The 15,586-nt window shown below is 46.1% G+C and overlaps 1 protein-coding gene across 2 annotated transcripts; it reads right to left on the bottom strand.

Annotated features, from left to right (window-relative positions):
* Positions 1–816: 816 nt before the first annotated feature.
* LOC135824277 (uncharacterized) lies at positions 817–11,376 on the bottom strand. Of its 2 annotated transcripts, none has more exons than XM_065337012.1 (8): positions 11,259–11,376; positions 10,946–11,165; positions 8,540–8,582; positions 7,176–7,312; positions 6,375–6,488; positions 5,283–5,375; positions 2,855–2,964; positions 817–2,327 (listed from the first exon to the last, which is right to left on the bottom strand). In XM_065337012.1, exons 1-8 carry the CDS (start codon positions 11,274–11,276, stop codon positions 1,176–1,178), a joined length of 1,887 nt encoding a protein of 628 aa, XP_065193084.1. In that variant the 5' UTR covers positions 11,277–11,376; the 3' UTR covers positions 817–1,175. The 2 variants fall into 2 exon arrangements, with proteins under 2 accessions (XP_065193084.1, XP_065193088.1); XM_065337016.1 differs by having other exon boundaries at positions 8,540–8,576.
* Positions 11,377–15,586: the final 4,210 nt, after the last annotated feature.

Here is a 15,586-nt window from a genome sequence, read left to right as displayed (position 1 = left end):
AGTTCGGATATGTTTTATCCGGGTAGCTCGGGTCCCCTATCTGGTATTTTTTGAAATAGTTTGTACAGTGATTGTGCACTTGCGCCCTGTACTGTAGAAAGTGTACAGTAAGCATGTAACCATGCACCGTTGCGAAGACACCATACTACAACTACCCAATCGGGTTCTCAGGAGCAAACGACTACCCGAGTACCCGTTCTAATTACGGGTAGCACGGGTACCCTACTACCCGTTGACACCCCTAGTTGCGTGTGTCTTCATCTGTTACATTCACCGATCTTCTCTCTCATGTCTTCATCTGTTACATTCACCGATCTTCTCTCTCACCAGTGTGATGAGAAACCAGTAGGTATGCAGCCAGTGGACTTGCTGGTCTGCGTGCTTCTCGTGCGACGTGTACGCACATGTGCTATGCATGGTCTCTTCGATCTAGCTGTTATGAAACTACAATACGACATGTTAGTGCGTGGGTGTGCGCGCATGCTAGTGCGTTTCGTTGTGTATGTCTGTCTGTCTGGTAGCTCGCCCAAAGAGTGCACTCTTTCAGCTCTACGTTTATACCAGATGTATTGGAATATCAACTCCAATTGGCTGAACACAACTAGCCATTCCTAGATTGTCACTCAAGTAATTGCAATGCAGTGCAGCATGATAAAAAAACAGGAGAACACCTTAGTGGGTGAAAAGAAAACTGGAAGGGTAATACAAATGTGCTACGGTTGGCGTGCAAGTCGGTTTATCTTGCACACGATTGCGACAAATCACCAGAATTTGTCAACTGTTCACCTCGTTAACAATGAAAATTAGGGGGGGGGGGGGGGGATGTGGTCTCACAGTATGTATGCACCATCACTGCATGGGCCTGGAATATACCGGAGATAAGCTTACATGCAGAGTGAGCATGCATGTAGATACCGCAAACCGTGTAATGTCTGTGACAAGAGATGCTTACATTTTAGAATTGATACTAGTTTGCGTCGGTGTATTATTGTTGTGATTAAAGTTCTGCACAGCGCAGCATACCTGGTACTAGAAAGAATCAGTTGAGGCTTGCGAAATTGGAAGTTTGCTACTTGGTACCCCTTACGAGATAAATCGCAAACATTCATACAGGTAACACACAGCTGGTTGTCATAGTGTGTACTTTTGAAGTACACATTGTACTATTGTAGCAGCTACTGCATAAGAAAGTCCGGTGGAGGCGGTAGGTGAGATAGGTCGTCTTCAGGTGCTTCAGCAATGTTAGCCGGTACCATCACATTGGCCAGGCTTAGTGAATAAGGTGCAGGTGGTGGTGATGGCGTGGTCAGTGAAGCTGACCGCCCAGGGCTCATTGTCAGCATCTCCAGCGTACCATTGATACTGCATTCAGCTAAATTCAGTGTCAGTGTGTTGGGTGTTGGAGGCAACGGTGATGGTGTCAGTGGTGGACGATATTCAATACCACCTGCCGCTTGTTTGTACTGCTGCTGCTGCTGCTGCTGCTGCTGTTCCTCCTGTTCTCTATGTTGACTGGGCAACAGGTGTTTTCCACTATCACGTACTGACTTGAGCATAAATGGTGGCAATGGTGGCGGTTTGGGTGGCTGTGGACCCGCTCTGCTTCTGATACTGTCAACTTCGGCACTGTTGTCCATTGTGTGCTTGGTGCCATCCACCTGTGCAAGCGGATTCGCCCAAGCATCCCTGAGTGGCGGGCGACTGCTTGAGTCATTACTGGATATGCTGGAGATTGAATCTTTGAAAGTGGTGCTGCCGTTCAGGGAAGACCTCACAAAGCTGCCGCTGCTGCTGCCTAGGCTGCTGTTTGGCGAGGGAGTGGTGGAGCGCAGTGATAAAGTGCCAGAGCTCATTGAACCGCGGTACTGTGATGAAGCGGCAGAGCACATTGAACCGCGGTACTGGTCTGTCAAGCTGATGCCACTGTCCATTGTAGCAGCACTGGATCTGTCACTAGCAGCAGCACATTGGCTCTTCAGTGGTCGTGGACAAAATCCCTGAGCAGGCATGGTTGCTGCTGATTCTCTTTCCACCAGTGGTTCAATGTATGAATGTTCTGGACCGTGCGGTGTCCGCAGAAGCGCAGGGGACTGTTCATTGCGTTGCCGCGGGAAAGACTGTCTTTGAGAGTACGGTGTGATGTCTTCTGCCTGCGACTGCGGATCACGGCTGCGGCCAATGCTGCTACTGCTGTTAGTACTGCCGCTGCGGCAGCCTCGGCTCCCGTTGGTACTGCCAAGGCGGCTTCTGCTCTCGATGCTACTGGCACTGTGACATCGACTCTCATCAATCACACCGAGTGCGTGTGATGGCATTCTCCGTGCTTCCTGCAAGCAGCAGAAAGTGGAATGGAGGGTGAGTGGCGACATGCATACTTCAAAGTAGACAGGGTGGACAGTGGACACCTCATGTGAGTATGTATAATACCTCTGGAAGTATGCCGCCATGTATTTTGGGAGTTACTCAGTACCGTAAAATACCGTTGATCCGCACCCACGCCATGTCGCTTCCCAGCTGAGTTTTTGGCAGGGGGCGGGAATTAGATCAAGGCTGTCAAGTGCAGTACGATGTACAACGACGTGGAGGATCAGACTCGATGTGCTGAAATGTGCACATTTTCATCCTGGATTGGCAAGTATTGTGTACAGCAGTGCATGCGTCGGTTCAACATCGTATTTCGTTGTATCCGCCAAAGTCGCTTCACAAGTAGAACATCGACAGGGGGCGGCAATTAGAGAGGGGGCGGATCAACAGTACTTTACGGTACTAAAACAAGCCACGCACAGATATACATGAGTATAAATAAAATGGAATACTGGACATGCGGAGAGTTAATGCAAGTGACCCAACTCACCTTCTGCTCTTTCTCCAGTTCTGTGCCCCGTTCCCAAGCTTGACTGAAACTGGCAGCAACCTTGTTTGTGCGAGGTGCTGCTTCTTGCATGTCAGGTAGTGTATGGCCACCTGTCATGGCAGAGATATAATTATGTGAGTGAGATATAATAAATCCTTGAGCCCTTGAGATCATAGTAGAGAAGTTGGTATTTGTTTACCTTTCAATGTGTTGATGACTACATCAATATGCCATCCACCGTCATGCATGTACTGCTGCATTGGGCTAAACTGACCTGGGACTCAGTCCTCGCCAAAACAATGATGAAGTGTGCACGTGGATATGTTACAATCATCACTATGGACTATGGAAATGAAGACACCGGTGGACAATGGTGAGTGTGCATTGCTGTTGGTCAAGCATGTGTGTGCATGTTTATGTGTCCGAGTGTGTCTGTGTATGTGCGTGTTTGTATGTGCACGTGTGTGTATGTGTGTGTGCGTGTATGTGCACGGGTGTGTATGTGTGTATGTGTGTGTGTGTGTGTATATGTGTGTGTGTGTGTGTGTGCATGTGTGTGTGTGTGTGTGTGTGTATGTGTGTGTGTGTGTGTGTGTTCAACGGTTTGGATCGTATCCAATACACTCATACCTTTGTTATCCGGACAACGTATTTACGGGCATTTCGGTTTGCCGGGCATCCTTTGGGTGAGTTTTAGTGGAAATGTTACTTTTAGTGGAAATAGTGACATCACATGCCATATCTCTGGCCTTTCCCCCATCAAAACGTATAATTGTGATTCAGAGTTGGGGATATTTCAAAGTGTTGGCAATGCCCAGTCCCGGACTCAGTGCCCGGATCAAAGTGTTGGCAATGCCCAGTCCCGGACTCAGTGCCCGGATAAACGTGTTGGCAATGCCCAGTCCCGGACTCAGTGCCCGGATAAACGTGTTGGCAATGCCCAGTCCCGGACTCAGTGCCCGGATAAACGTGTTGGCAATGCCCAGTCCCGGACTCAGTGCCCGGATAAACGTGTTGGCAATGCCCAGTCCCGGACTCAGTGCCCGGATAAACGTGTTGGCAATGCCCAGTCCCGGACTCAGTGCCCGGATAAACGTGTTGGCAATGCCCAGTCCCGGACTCAGTGCCCGGATAAACGTGTTGGCAATGCCCAGTCCCGGACTCAGTGCCCGGATAAACGTGTTGGCAATGCCCAGTCCCGGACTCAGTGCCCGGATAAAAGTGTTGGCAATGCCCAGTCCCGGACTCAGTGCCCGGATAAAAGTGTTGGTAATGCCCAGTCCCGGACTCAGTGCCCGGATCAACGTGTTGGCAATGCCCAGTCCCGGACTCAGTGCCCGGATAAACGTGTTGGCAATGCCCAGTCCCGGACTCAGTGCCCGGATAAACGTGTTGGCAATGCCCAGTCCCGGACTCAGTGCCCGGATAAACGTGTTGGTAATGCCCAGTCCCGGACTCAGTGCCCGGATAAACGTGTTGGCAATGCCCAGTCCCGGACTCAGTGCCCGGATAAAAGTGTTGGCAATGCCCAGTCCCGGACTCAGTGCCCGGATAAAAGTGTTGGTAATGCCCAGTCCCGGACTCAGTGCCCGGATCAACGTGTTGGCAATGCCCAGTCCCGGACTCAGTGCCCGGATAAACGAGGTAGGACTGTACTGTGACTATCTACTCGTATTCTCTTCCACGAGGAACCTGGAGAAATCACGCAAGAACACGTGTCTCTGGGTTGGGGAATCAGTGACTTGGGTATTTTGTCCCTTTCCGGGGTAGAATTTCCATATGCTGGAGAGGATCTCAACACATGTGACACATGCAAAGAAAATTCATACAGATGTGCATGATATGTATTGCCCATATTTAGCAGCAGACCAGCAGACAGCTGCTGCATTTGGCAAGAAGAATTTCCAGTGCACATATTTCATGTGAGGTATGATGTGTGTGTGTGTGTGTGTGTGTGTGTGTGTGTGTGTGTGTGTGTGTGTGTGCGTGCGTGGGTGCATGCGTGTGTGTGTGAATAAAGTGCAGAACATCTTCTTTGCAACGCATCAAGACCGGCAACAGCATGAGTGCATGTATTCAGATTGTTGCGGTGCGTTATCGTCACATACATTGACCTTTGATAAGTACCCACACTCATTAGTGACCACACCGTCAACAGTATCAAGTTCAAATAATTTTTCTTTGACTCAATAAATACAGTACCACCGTATTTTTCCACGCAGCACTGCACTTTTCCCTAAAAAGGAATATTCTATAAACGGTATTTATTGGCCTTAGTGGTACTTTATAAACAGTACTTATTGGCTTTTGAGCCACTAAATACTGTTTATAATACTCCGTTTTAGGGAAAGTGAAGGTCAAGACAACATAACTATAGTAAATGTAGTAGCCTCAGGATTTATTGCAATTACATGCCACTTCTTCTTACCCATGGCGGCTGCGAATGGATTTGGTGCAACCTTCTTTGCGCGGATCGAGCTCGTTACTGACATTTGCTTCACTCCTTTGTTCTCTGTTGAGTCTACGTACAGATCATAAAGAAGGCCAAGGGGCAGAAGGGAATAGTTATTCATAATATCATATTGCTACATGTACCAAACATAATTACCTAGTGAAGAGCAGCTGCTGGACTGAGAATGCTGGCAATGCATGGTTGTCCATGGTCAATGCTGTGTCACATGTCACCAGTAGCTAAGTCATGCTGTGTCGCATGTATCCAGTGTCAAATGTCGTGTGACATGTATTCCGTGGTCTTTGATGTGCAAGACCCTTGCACCCATTCCGGCAAGTCTGGCCATGGCTGGACCATATTTCAAAAGGTTGCCCTCGTACAAAACGGGTTTTCGTCAATACTGTTCATTCCCAGTCTACATGTAGTATCCCATTGGGCTGGACTACCTGAAATCCCGGTGCTACGGCCCTGCTACCTCACATGTTTTCAGAGGTCAATGCTTTATGACGTAAAGTAAAACATAATGGCGACCACGCGGATGTGATGACCACTCGACCATGATGACCCGTTTTCCTTGTCACGGACGCATTCACATTCAAAACAGCTCGAGTAAGGCGACCACTCGCTCAACGTGACCGACAACCACCCACCCGCGACCTCGTTGCACCAGGCTAGTACATGTAAACTTTGATGACGTATGCATTGCACTGTGCACCGTGCATGGTAGATCTACACATCAGCGCAGGAAGTGTAGATGTACATGGTGCATGCACGACACTTGACAGGGCTGAGGACCCCAGGTACATGAGTCGTGCTAGAGTAGCATAGGTGTGACTGTGTGCAGTGTGATACACTGATCAAAATGATACATCACACGTATAATTTAAAAGTGGATATGGTGAAGTGACCCACTGAACCTGGATAAGAAGACCACCTGACCAAAGCGACCACTTTTTCCAGTCCTTTGAGTGTCACCTCACACAGGTTTCACTGTCTACTTAGTCAATGGTCAATGCAGTTTAGAACATGCATGCATTTGACGCACAGCAGCTTCCAATGATAACTCACGTCGTTTCGGCTGAACAGTGTCTTTCCTGTTGCGAATATAGACTTTAGCCACATGTTCAATGTAATTGCCCAGCAATGCTGCTGATGATTCAGTGTCGCTGATAAACCGTGCACCTGAACATTAAGCAGGTCATGTGCATTCAGGGGAAATGAAGACACCGGGGGACAATGGTGAGTGTGCATTGCTAAACTTTCTCATAATTATCAAAATTTTAAAAGGGGAGAGAGAGAGAGAGAGAGAGAGAGAGAGAGAGAGAGAGAGAGAGAGAGAGAGAGAGAGAGGGAGAGAGAGGCAGAAAAGGAAGGAAGGAAAAGAAACTGTGGCAGGAGCCAACAGACAACTAGACAATGGGTATAGCAAACTGGAGAATGTGTGTGCCAGATTTTGCTCGCGACTTAGAATACATTCACATACGTATAAGCACAACTATTCGTTTACGAAATCTTTCATTAGATCACTCCACCAGCAGGTTCGTTATGTACTAAATTTCATTTTTGTTCAAGGTCTGTCACCCCGAACGTTCAGAAAAAAAACTTTAGTTTGGTGCAAACCTTAGTTAAACTTTAGTTATGTTGTGCCCCCTAACGAATATAGTGAAAATTAATTCCAAACGAAACTTTGTACTTATACAGTACAAACAGAGTCATGCACAATCAAGAGCACATAACTGTACCGATGACACCGTGAACAATAGTAGAAACTAGAATCATTGAAACTATAAATATACCCACAACATCAGCAAACCTACACTATCCATCAGGTGGGGAGAGGGGGGGGGGGGAGGGGATTCCCCTACTAACCTTCCCTATTGTACATGACATAGAGCACATAGTCTTGCCGGTCTCCAGGCAGTTTGTCCAGTTTGCGCCAGAGATGGTTGAGGATATGTCCACACAGCCAGTCCTCCGTGAAACGCACTGTTCGATATGTTTCATCCCTGCAGTGCACAAAGCATGTAGACACTCATCGCCAACACTCACTGGTCCAAGTCTCTGTACCCAGCCAATGCCTTTGACACAATGCCTTTGGCAAAGAGCTACATATATGCCTCTGGTTTCGCAACCTCACTTGCCTGAAGATTGTCATGAGCATAAACTCAGACTGGTAACCCAATCCTTATTTATGTGTTCTTCCATGCATGTAGCATGTAGCATGGCTGATCATGATCAGACTGTGACGTAAACCAGAGACTGAGTGTGTGGCTCACTCGGATTTCAGCCTTTTTCAGGAAAGCGAAATTAATCATTCACGTCATTTCAGGTGAGTCGTAGTGTGGTTGAAATCCTGTCCTACGCAATTGCACAGCATCGGCTCAACGCGTGATATTAGTTCTTCCTTGCTGATCATGATCACTGTGACGTAAACCAGAGACCGATTTCTTGGATTTCAGGAAAGCCAAATTAATCGAAAGTCATTCACGTCATTTCAGGTGAGTCGTAGTGTGGTTGAAATCCTACACAATTGCACAGCATCGGCACAACGCCTGATATTAGTTATTCTTTGTTGTTGTATTTTGTCGAAGTGCTATAATAATGACGTCAACATCCAGAATGACGCAAAGGACAAGTTACACTGACAGGACTGTTATTCCTCTCTTTCTTATTTAGCCGCTGACCGTCGCTGGAACTCAGTTCCGGCATCGTCCGCCTTGCTACTTGACCAAGTCAATTTCGTATCGCAATCCTAGATTGGCTAGGGTACCCCGTAAGGAGAGCATAGGTCTGTGGGGACTGCCCTAGAGAAATATGAATAAATACTCTACTACTACTACTACTATACAGTATACTATACTATGACTGATTGCAGCTGAGATGCATCAGCAATGTACAAATACACATACACTGCTTCCCCCAATGAAATCCAATCACGTCAGTCATGTTTGCGCCTGCACCAGTTCACATCCCAGCATTCGCAGGTCTAGGGCTGAACAGTGCCCGGCACATACTGGACTCGTGAAATCGGATTTCATCAAGTTGATCAGCACAGTCAGTGCAGTATGAGTACGAATCACCAACAAACAACACCAGGCTGACAGCATTTCTCCAACCCATTGGTGTCGTGTGTTTACCGCCATATTAATCAACAAGTACAGCTGCAGTGGAGTCTTCAACCGCATTGCAAGCTGGTGCAAAATATTGTAGAGTCGTGTAAACCCAAAACTTACGTGAAAAAGATTCTGACATTGTGCACTGGGCATTCACCTGCATAGGGGCAACATCATCATAACCATCAAAATGGAAATGGAATTCATAACTCATATTTGAAATAGTGTTCGCCGAGCATGCAGTATGTAGGGGCAATGTAAGCCTTACGCACATTCTACAGATATACGGAATCCCATAGGAATGTGCATGGCCGGTTGGGTGTTCATTGTGCGCTATATGCGTGTTTGACCAGTTTAAAAGCACAATTATGAATGGACGATGATCGGCTTTCCAGCTTCCAGCAAATGACCAGCTTGATCTTACGAAGAAGAAGAAGAAGAAGAAGAAGAAGAAGAAGAAGAAGAAGAAGAAGAAGAAGAAGAAGAAGAAGAAGAAGAAGAAGAAGAAGAAGAAGAAGAAGAAGAAGAAGAAGAAGAAGAAGAAGAAGAAGAAGAAGAAGAAGAAGAAGAAGAAGAAGAAGAAGAAGAAGAAGAAGAAGAAGAAGAAGAAGAAGAAGAAGAAGAAGAAGAAGAAGAAGAAGAAGAAGAAGAAGAAGAAGAAGAAGAAGAAGAAGAAGAAGAAGAAGAAGAAGAAGAAGAAGAAGAAGAAGAAGAAGAAGAAGAAGAAGAAGAAGAAGAAAAGTCGCATGAAATGCCTTCAGGGCACGGTTCGTAGTGGAAATAGCAGAAACACAATAGGGTCCTACAGTACATTGAACACCTTACCGGGTACACGGAATTCTACAGGATGCCATACCTCTGTAGACTGTGCATCAGGCTTATTGTAATGATATGAGTTTTACTCTCTGGGCACAACCTTCATCAGCCCACTCAACTTGCGGCTCAGGGATGAGTGGCAATTTTTCCAAACTGTATTGAACAGGCTGTGATGCTCTACTTCAGGTTTTAGTATTGACACACATAGAAATATCTGGTTTGAATAGAAGCCTGTTGTGAATAGAAGCCTAGCCCTGACACCAGCTTCTGCAGGAATTAGTCCGGCTTTAATGAATACACGACATTACGGTAGCCACACTAGTTGTCAAAGACCATCTCACCATGCTTGCCTGCAATCATGCAGGGAATAATTTTAAAACCAGTATCGCAGCGCAGTTTGCTATGCAATTCTTCAGAGGTGCGAAGCAACTTCAGATATGTGTCGCAGAAAACTGCGATAACATGCTGATTTTACACTGTACTCGATGATCTACAGGTGTGTCTCTAAGGGATGAAATAGATGCACATAACTTCGAAAGTGCCGAGCTATGCTGCAGTAGGCATCAGGTTAGGTTTGCAACTAAGGTGTTACAGTGTACTTGTGGTCTGAGCTTGCACTCTGATCAGCTCTTCAGAATGACAATGTTGTCAAGTGTTGAAGAAAATTGCTACGCAACGTTTTTGAATTGCTATTTAAGTTTGATTTTGCGTGCAAAAATTAAAAATAGATTATTCCCTGTAATGATTGCATACATGCCAACCTGGAGGCTTCAGTTCCCTGGACAACGACTCGACGAGGCTGAATTCCCTTGATTTTGACCGTTTTCCCTGGACACCAATTTTTTTAGCGCATCCATCATCCAGCATCCAGCATCCATCATTGGCAGACGTATTTTTCATGACCGTGCTGCTCAAGCAAAAGGGATGTCATTGCATTGAGCTGCAACTGCACAAGTAAACTTTCTGTTGACTACCGGTATACCGGCGATCCGTTGCAGTTCCACATGATGTTTTGTATCTACTATGTGCCGCGTGTACTTACAACGTATCTACTAGTTCATTCGAGGAAACACTGAAAAAGTGTCTTTAAAAAAAGGAGAACTTCGATTTCAAAAGTTCCATCTCAATCCTTGGACTTTGGCAGGACATCCCTGGACCCCGGGACAAACACCCTATTCCCTGGACTGTCCTGGGAAACCCTGGACGGTTGGCATGTACATGTACGTGATTGTGAACTTGACAGCATTGATTTAGACAGCTATTTCTCCAGCACTGCTGCTTTTCATTGAACTAACTTTGGACTAAGTACACATGCAGATACAGTAGATCTCCATGCACGTCATGTTTCACAGAGCATTACAGCTGGTGCTGATCTACGATGATCAACATCAGCAAAAAATACCAATCCATTGTGGGGGGGGGGGGGGGGGGTGAACTATCGTTCTTCCAGTTTATTTCAGGGCTACCCAAAGGCTAACGCCTATCGGGGGATCTATTAATTTCGTGTATGTGCTCAGCATTGTAGTTGGAACTAAAGATACACAGTGAAAGAACGGTTCACCGTGGCCCGTGATGAAGATAGCGACCATGAAGGCATACATGTATCATGTGCATTGGCCCAGCTAGTATTCGCAGAACAATACCGGACTGAAGTCACAGTCCAAGACCGGCTTCAGCGCTAGTCTCCCTACTGGCACTGCATGGTCTTACCGTCTAAACGCGGGCCAACAGCTTCAAAATCGAACTCTGACGGTGGCAGCTGCTCGCTGCCCGCATCAAACACTCTGGACGCTCTCTTCGCTTGCTTTCCTGCCAAACTCAACTGACTACTGGATCTGGCGAGTATCTTAGAAACGCGCGACTTCTTTTCCGACATGTTATCCATTGCTGCAGGCAGTGCGGTCAGGCTTCCCACTACAACCGGACGAGGCTAAAGACAGCAGCATGGGCAGCAAGCAGAATCAACTCACCCAGCTTAGACGAAAAAACCGTCGCAAGTCTTCACCTGTTTTCTTGAACTCACCGTGCAGCATTCTGCCATGTTTCCCAAAGCTGTGGAATCCAGGAAAAAAAGAAAATACTCTACTCCGAGTTACTAGTAGTAGCGGTAGCGGTAGGGGGCTTTCAGAGTGCAAGAAGCCGCAACCACGCACTGACTGTACTGAGTCTGTACTCGAACTGTGCCCTCGAGTGGAAAACTAATCCAGCGGATCTCCTCACCGGACAAGAGTGCACGCGCCACTGCATGCCAGACACTGCACTGTACTGGGACATGGTGCATGTGCATACATGACGTCATTGTAGTATTTGTCATGTACATGTAGTGATGTGCAGCCATATACAGCCATACTCTTTTGTCTCGATGACTATCTCACAATGGACAATGGACGTAGATCTACGTGTAGATCCACATGATATGTCTACGTATGGTGTGCACTAGATCTACGCTCTCCACCCACAAGCCATACAACTGGCTACATGCACCGTTGCAACATCCAGTGTCCAGACGGACATACCCGGAACTATAATCATTGCCTTTCCAGACAGCTTACTGATATTTCGGCGGGGTAGATCTACACTGATGCGGCCGGTACGGATAGATCTGATCATCAAGTCGCAAAGAGATTACGCCGCAATATCCGTGCATACTACTCCGGTCACTAGACAGCAATGCGCATAAAGATGGACTTGGATGAGAACCCTCTGTGACCATATAAGGATGACTTTCACTACATGTACATGAGTGTACATGACGATGACTGAGTCTGTACGTCCGCAGTGCAGTAAGTCTAGAACTAGAGAGTAGAGTGAACTGAGAGTGGAGTGGAGAAGCCATGAAACTTAGTAGAAGTCAAGTGGTGCGGAGAGCAGCCTCAGGCTCAGGAGAAGGGCTTGCAGACTGCACCTGTACCACACGCTGGAGTTCAACAGCAGCAACTGAACAGCAGCAACTGAACAGTAGCAACTGAACAACAGCAGCAGCAGCATCAAGAACAACAGCAGCATGGGCCCATCGACACGGTGAATACAGTCAGTACACTGCATGTAGCTACTATTCCAGCATCACAGTGCCTGTCTAGGTCTAGGGGTTGCATTTACAGCAGGCATGCTGCTTGCTGCACGAATGCCCAACACTCCTTAGCAATAACACATGTACTTCCGTCTAGTGGCAACATTCAGACTCCAGACCTAATCCGCTAATGCCACACGAAATGTCCACCCCAGGCTGTACTGAACTGAAACGTACTGACTGGTATTTGTATTTGTATTTTATTATATTTAAGGAATTCCCAAAGGCTTTGGGCCTGTCGAGGGGATCTCCTGCAAGAAGAATGAAATGACAACTTTATGTAGAGGGAGCAGTTAATCGAGGATAGGCTAAAGAAATAGATCGATGCATACAAAATCTGGTAATTAAGGAGTTGGGATACCGTCAGTGTAATGAATATATCGGCGAACATGCTGATAGAGAGAATGCTTGAATTCGGGGAGGCTGGTTATAGAGGTAAGAGAAGGCGGTAGGCAATTCCATATCATTGCAGCTTTGTTGGAAAAAGGTAAAAGTGGTTGTTCATGACGTGGCTCTGTGGGTCCGCGATGCATCATCGATCATTATCTTACAGAGTCATAGACTCATAATCTCTTAGCCGGGCTGTCCGGGATCCCGGACCGGACACTACCCATAACTAATACTTGGAAATATCCGTAACTCCGAATCACGTACACTTTCATGGGGAAGTACCTGAAGTCACTATTGCCACACAATGGGCATAAGTGTAGTAATATTTCCACTAAAACTCGGCCACAGGGTGCCCAGTACTCAGTAGACCGGGGACCCGTGTAAAAGAGATACCGGTATATGTATATGTTGTACAACTAAGTAGTTAAGTACTTATGAGTGTAGTTGTAAGATGCTAGCTTTGAGTCTGCTTTGAACATTTATATTGATATTAAGCAATGAAATGACAAATTTTACAAGTACATGTACATTCAAGATTCATGATGTTTACCTACTAGCCTACCACTCGATCGTGTAGACTACTCGTCACACGCCGTAGGGACCGGCGGATTCTGCTCGTAAAGGTGGCAGATTCTGCTCGAAAAGCAGTGAAATTGGCAGAACCATACAAACCTTATGGCGGGCAATTCCTCGAATTCTGCTCCATTTCTTTATCCACATACCAAACATGCATGAAACGTACCAGAAAAAGTACCGAATTCTGCCAATTTTTCTGCCGGTAGAATCCGCCGGACCCTATGACACACGGGATACAATGCAGTACGTAACCTCGTTGTATCACACGGGATACAATGCAGTACGTAACCTCGTTGTATCACACGGGATACAATGCAGTACGTAACCTCGTTGTATCACTATCAGGTGTGGCGAGTAGTCTTTTCATTATTATACAGTCATGTACTAGTACATGTACATGTAAATGTACATTTAATATAATTATTCAGTTGCAATTAAATAAAGGTTTTGACTGGAAGTGGTAACCGGTAGTACCTGAATACATTGACAATCGTTAGTAGTCCTGTACGATCGTACGAGCGTGCCGGCTGGCTCTAGTATACAATGTACATCTGCTGGCTGAAGACGACTTTGTCCAAGTACAGTGTTACTGTATCTCCAGTTGCAGGTCGTCTGAACATGTCCTTGCCATTTTTAGTGTAGGCTTACTTTTGCTACTGCTTCAGCGACACTCCCAGATTAGTACATGAACATAGCATACAATCAGTCCATGAGTCAAAACAACAATAGTCCACAACTTCCACGTTCCATGACATTTCAGGAAATGATCAGGTCACGAGTACGAAGAACTATGAATACCAGCAAACAGAACACACTATTAGAAATCTCTGTGCTGAGGAGAATACACTAGTATTAGAAAGCTCTGTGCTGAGGAGAACACACTATTAGAAAGCTCTGTGCTGAGGAGAATACAGTGTACCGAAGGTGGCACTACAAGATGCTGCTAGCAGCTCATACTCGTTGTAGCGTTAAATCCCCAGCCAGCAGGTCACCGCCAAATCAATGAAATAATAGCACTAGCAGCAGCAAAGAGTGACTTACTGGCCCTGTGTGCCTAGCGCATATCCGCCATATAATCAACACCTTTACTATACCAAGAGCAAATGACTGGTTATGTACCGTCTTGCTGATAAAAGAGACGTGTGAAAGGATGAATCAGCATTATGATTGCCACATTTCGAAGTGAACTCAGCAAAATGAGTTGTGCACGTCTGATGACCTAAGGCAATGATCAAGGCAAGTGATTCTCCTTCATCCTCACCCGCTATCACCATGGAGACGTCCTTGTAATGGAATGTATACCTATGTCTAGGCATGGGCGGGTAATGCTAGTTATTTGCTGCGATAATGCTAAAGGCAATGCTCATAATAATTATGAGGATATAGTGCCACTTATAATGCTCACACTACTCCATAATGCCAGTTTGAAAGGTAGAAAAGTCGATTTTTAAAAGAAGGCCGTCTTGGATCAAGGCCAAAGCGTAGAAGAAAACACTTAAAACAGCATTGAGCATGTTGTCTGAAACAATCCACTGAGAAGGTTGATTTGCAACGTCAAGTCTCCGGACGAAGCCGGACGGGTTCAGATGCAGCACGATTTTCGGAACTGTACCTAGCCAGCTTCATGCATGACACCGTTGTCGATCGGCATTTATGCTTGTGATGCCAATTTTGCATGCGAAATGGTGTTATAATGCCAGCATTATGCCACCTGGAAAAAAGGGACTATAATGCCAGCCATATTGCTTGCATTACCCGCCCAAGCCTACCTATCGTATGTCTTTGTCAGTTCATCAGTACACCATGGTACACCTCATTAGCACTTGACTCGAGGCAAATCTTGGGTTCTGCAGGAGAATGTTTCATTTTGCTTGGAAAATTAGTGATTCTGATTGCCACCAGAACACTGAGCAGCGAACATCGCTGCGACTTTGAAATATTCACAGATAGATTTTCGTCCTTTCCACTCATGTAGATACATGAAGTCATTAGACACCCTTTGCAAACAACGGTAACGCTATTTTTTACGGTACTCGCACCTTGATCACCCAAATAGCGTTGAAGCTGCAGCGTATAAACGTTATGGGGGCTGATTTATCGTTGTGACCAACGGTACGTGTTTTAGCCAAATATTGCCTAGTCCGTACGCATTTCACCTTGTATCGCGTATATGGTGAAAAAATGGTTGTACCGCGCGAAATCAAAGCTATTCTCGTGGCAACAGCGTACTAAAAATAGCGTGCATCTTGCTAAAGGTCGAACCCAAATCACGGTATTTTCCCCCTTACGATAATACCGTTACAACATAACGTTGT

The sequence above is a fragment of the Sycon ciliatum genome, chromosome 1, assembly GCF_964019385.1.
Source record: "Sycon ciliatum chromosome 1, ocSycCili1.1, whole genome shotgun sequence".
Classification (NCBI taxonomy): domain Eukaryota; kingdom Metazoa; phylum Porifera; class Calcarea; order Leucosolenida; family Sycettidae; genus Sycon; species Sycon ciliatum.
The sequence above is the reverse complement of the archived record's forward strand: the minus strand, read 5'-3'. Positions and strand labels throughout refer to the sequence as shown.

Coding starts and splice junctions, on each gene's coding strand:
- LOC135824277 (XM_065337012.1), bottom strand. Junction 8,583..10,945: donor TGTTGGCCCGCGTTTAGACG/GTAAGACCATGC, acceptor GATGTTGCCCCT/ATGCAGGTGAATGCCCAGTG. Junction 7,313..8,539: donor AATGTCAGAATCTTTTTCAC/GTAAGTTTTGGG, acceptor TGTGCACTGCAG/GGATGAAACATATCGAACAG.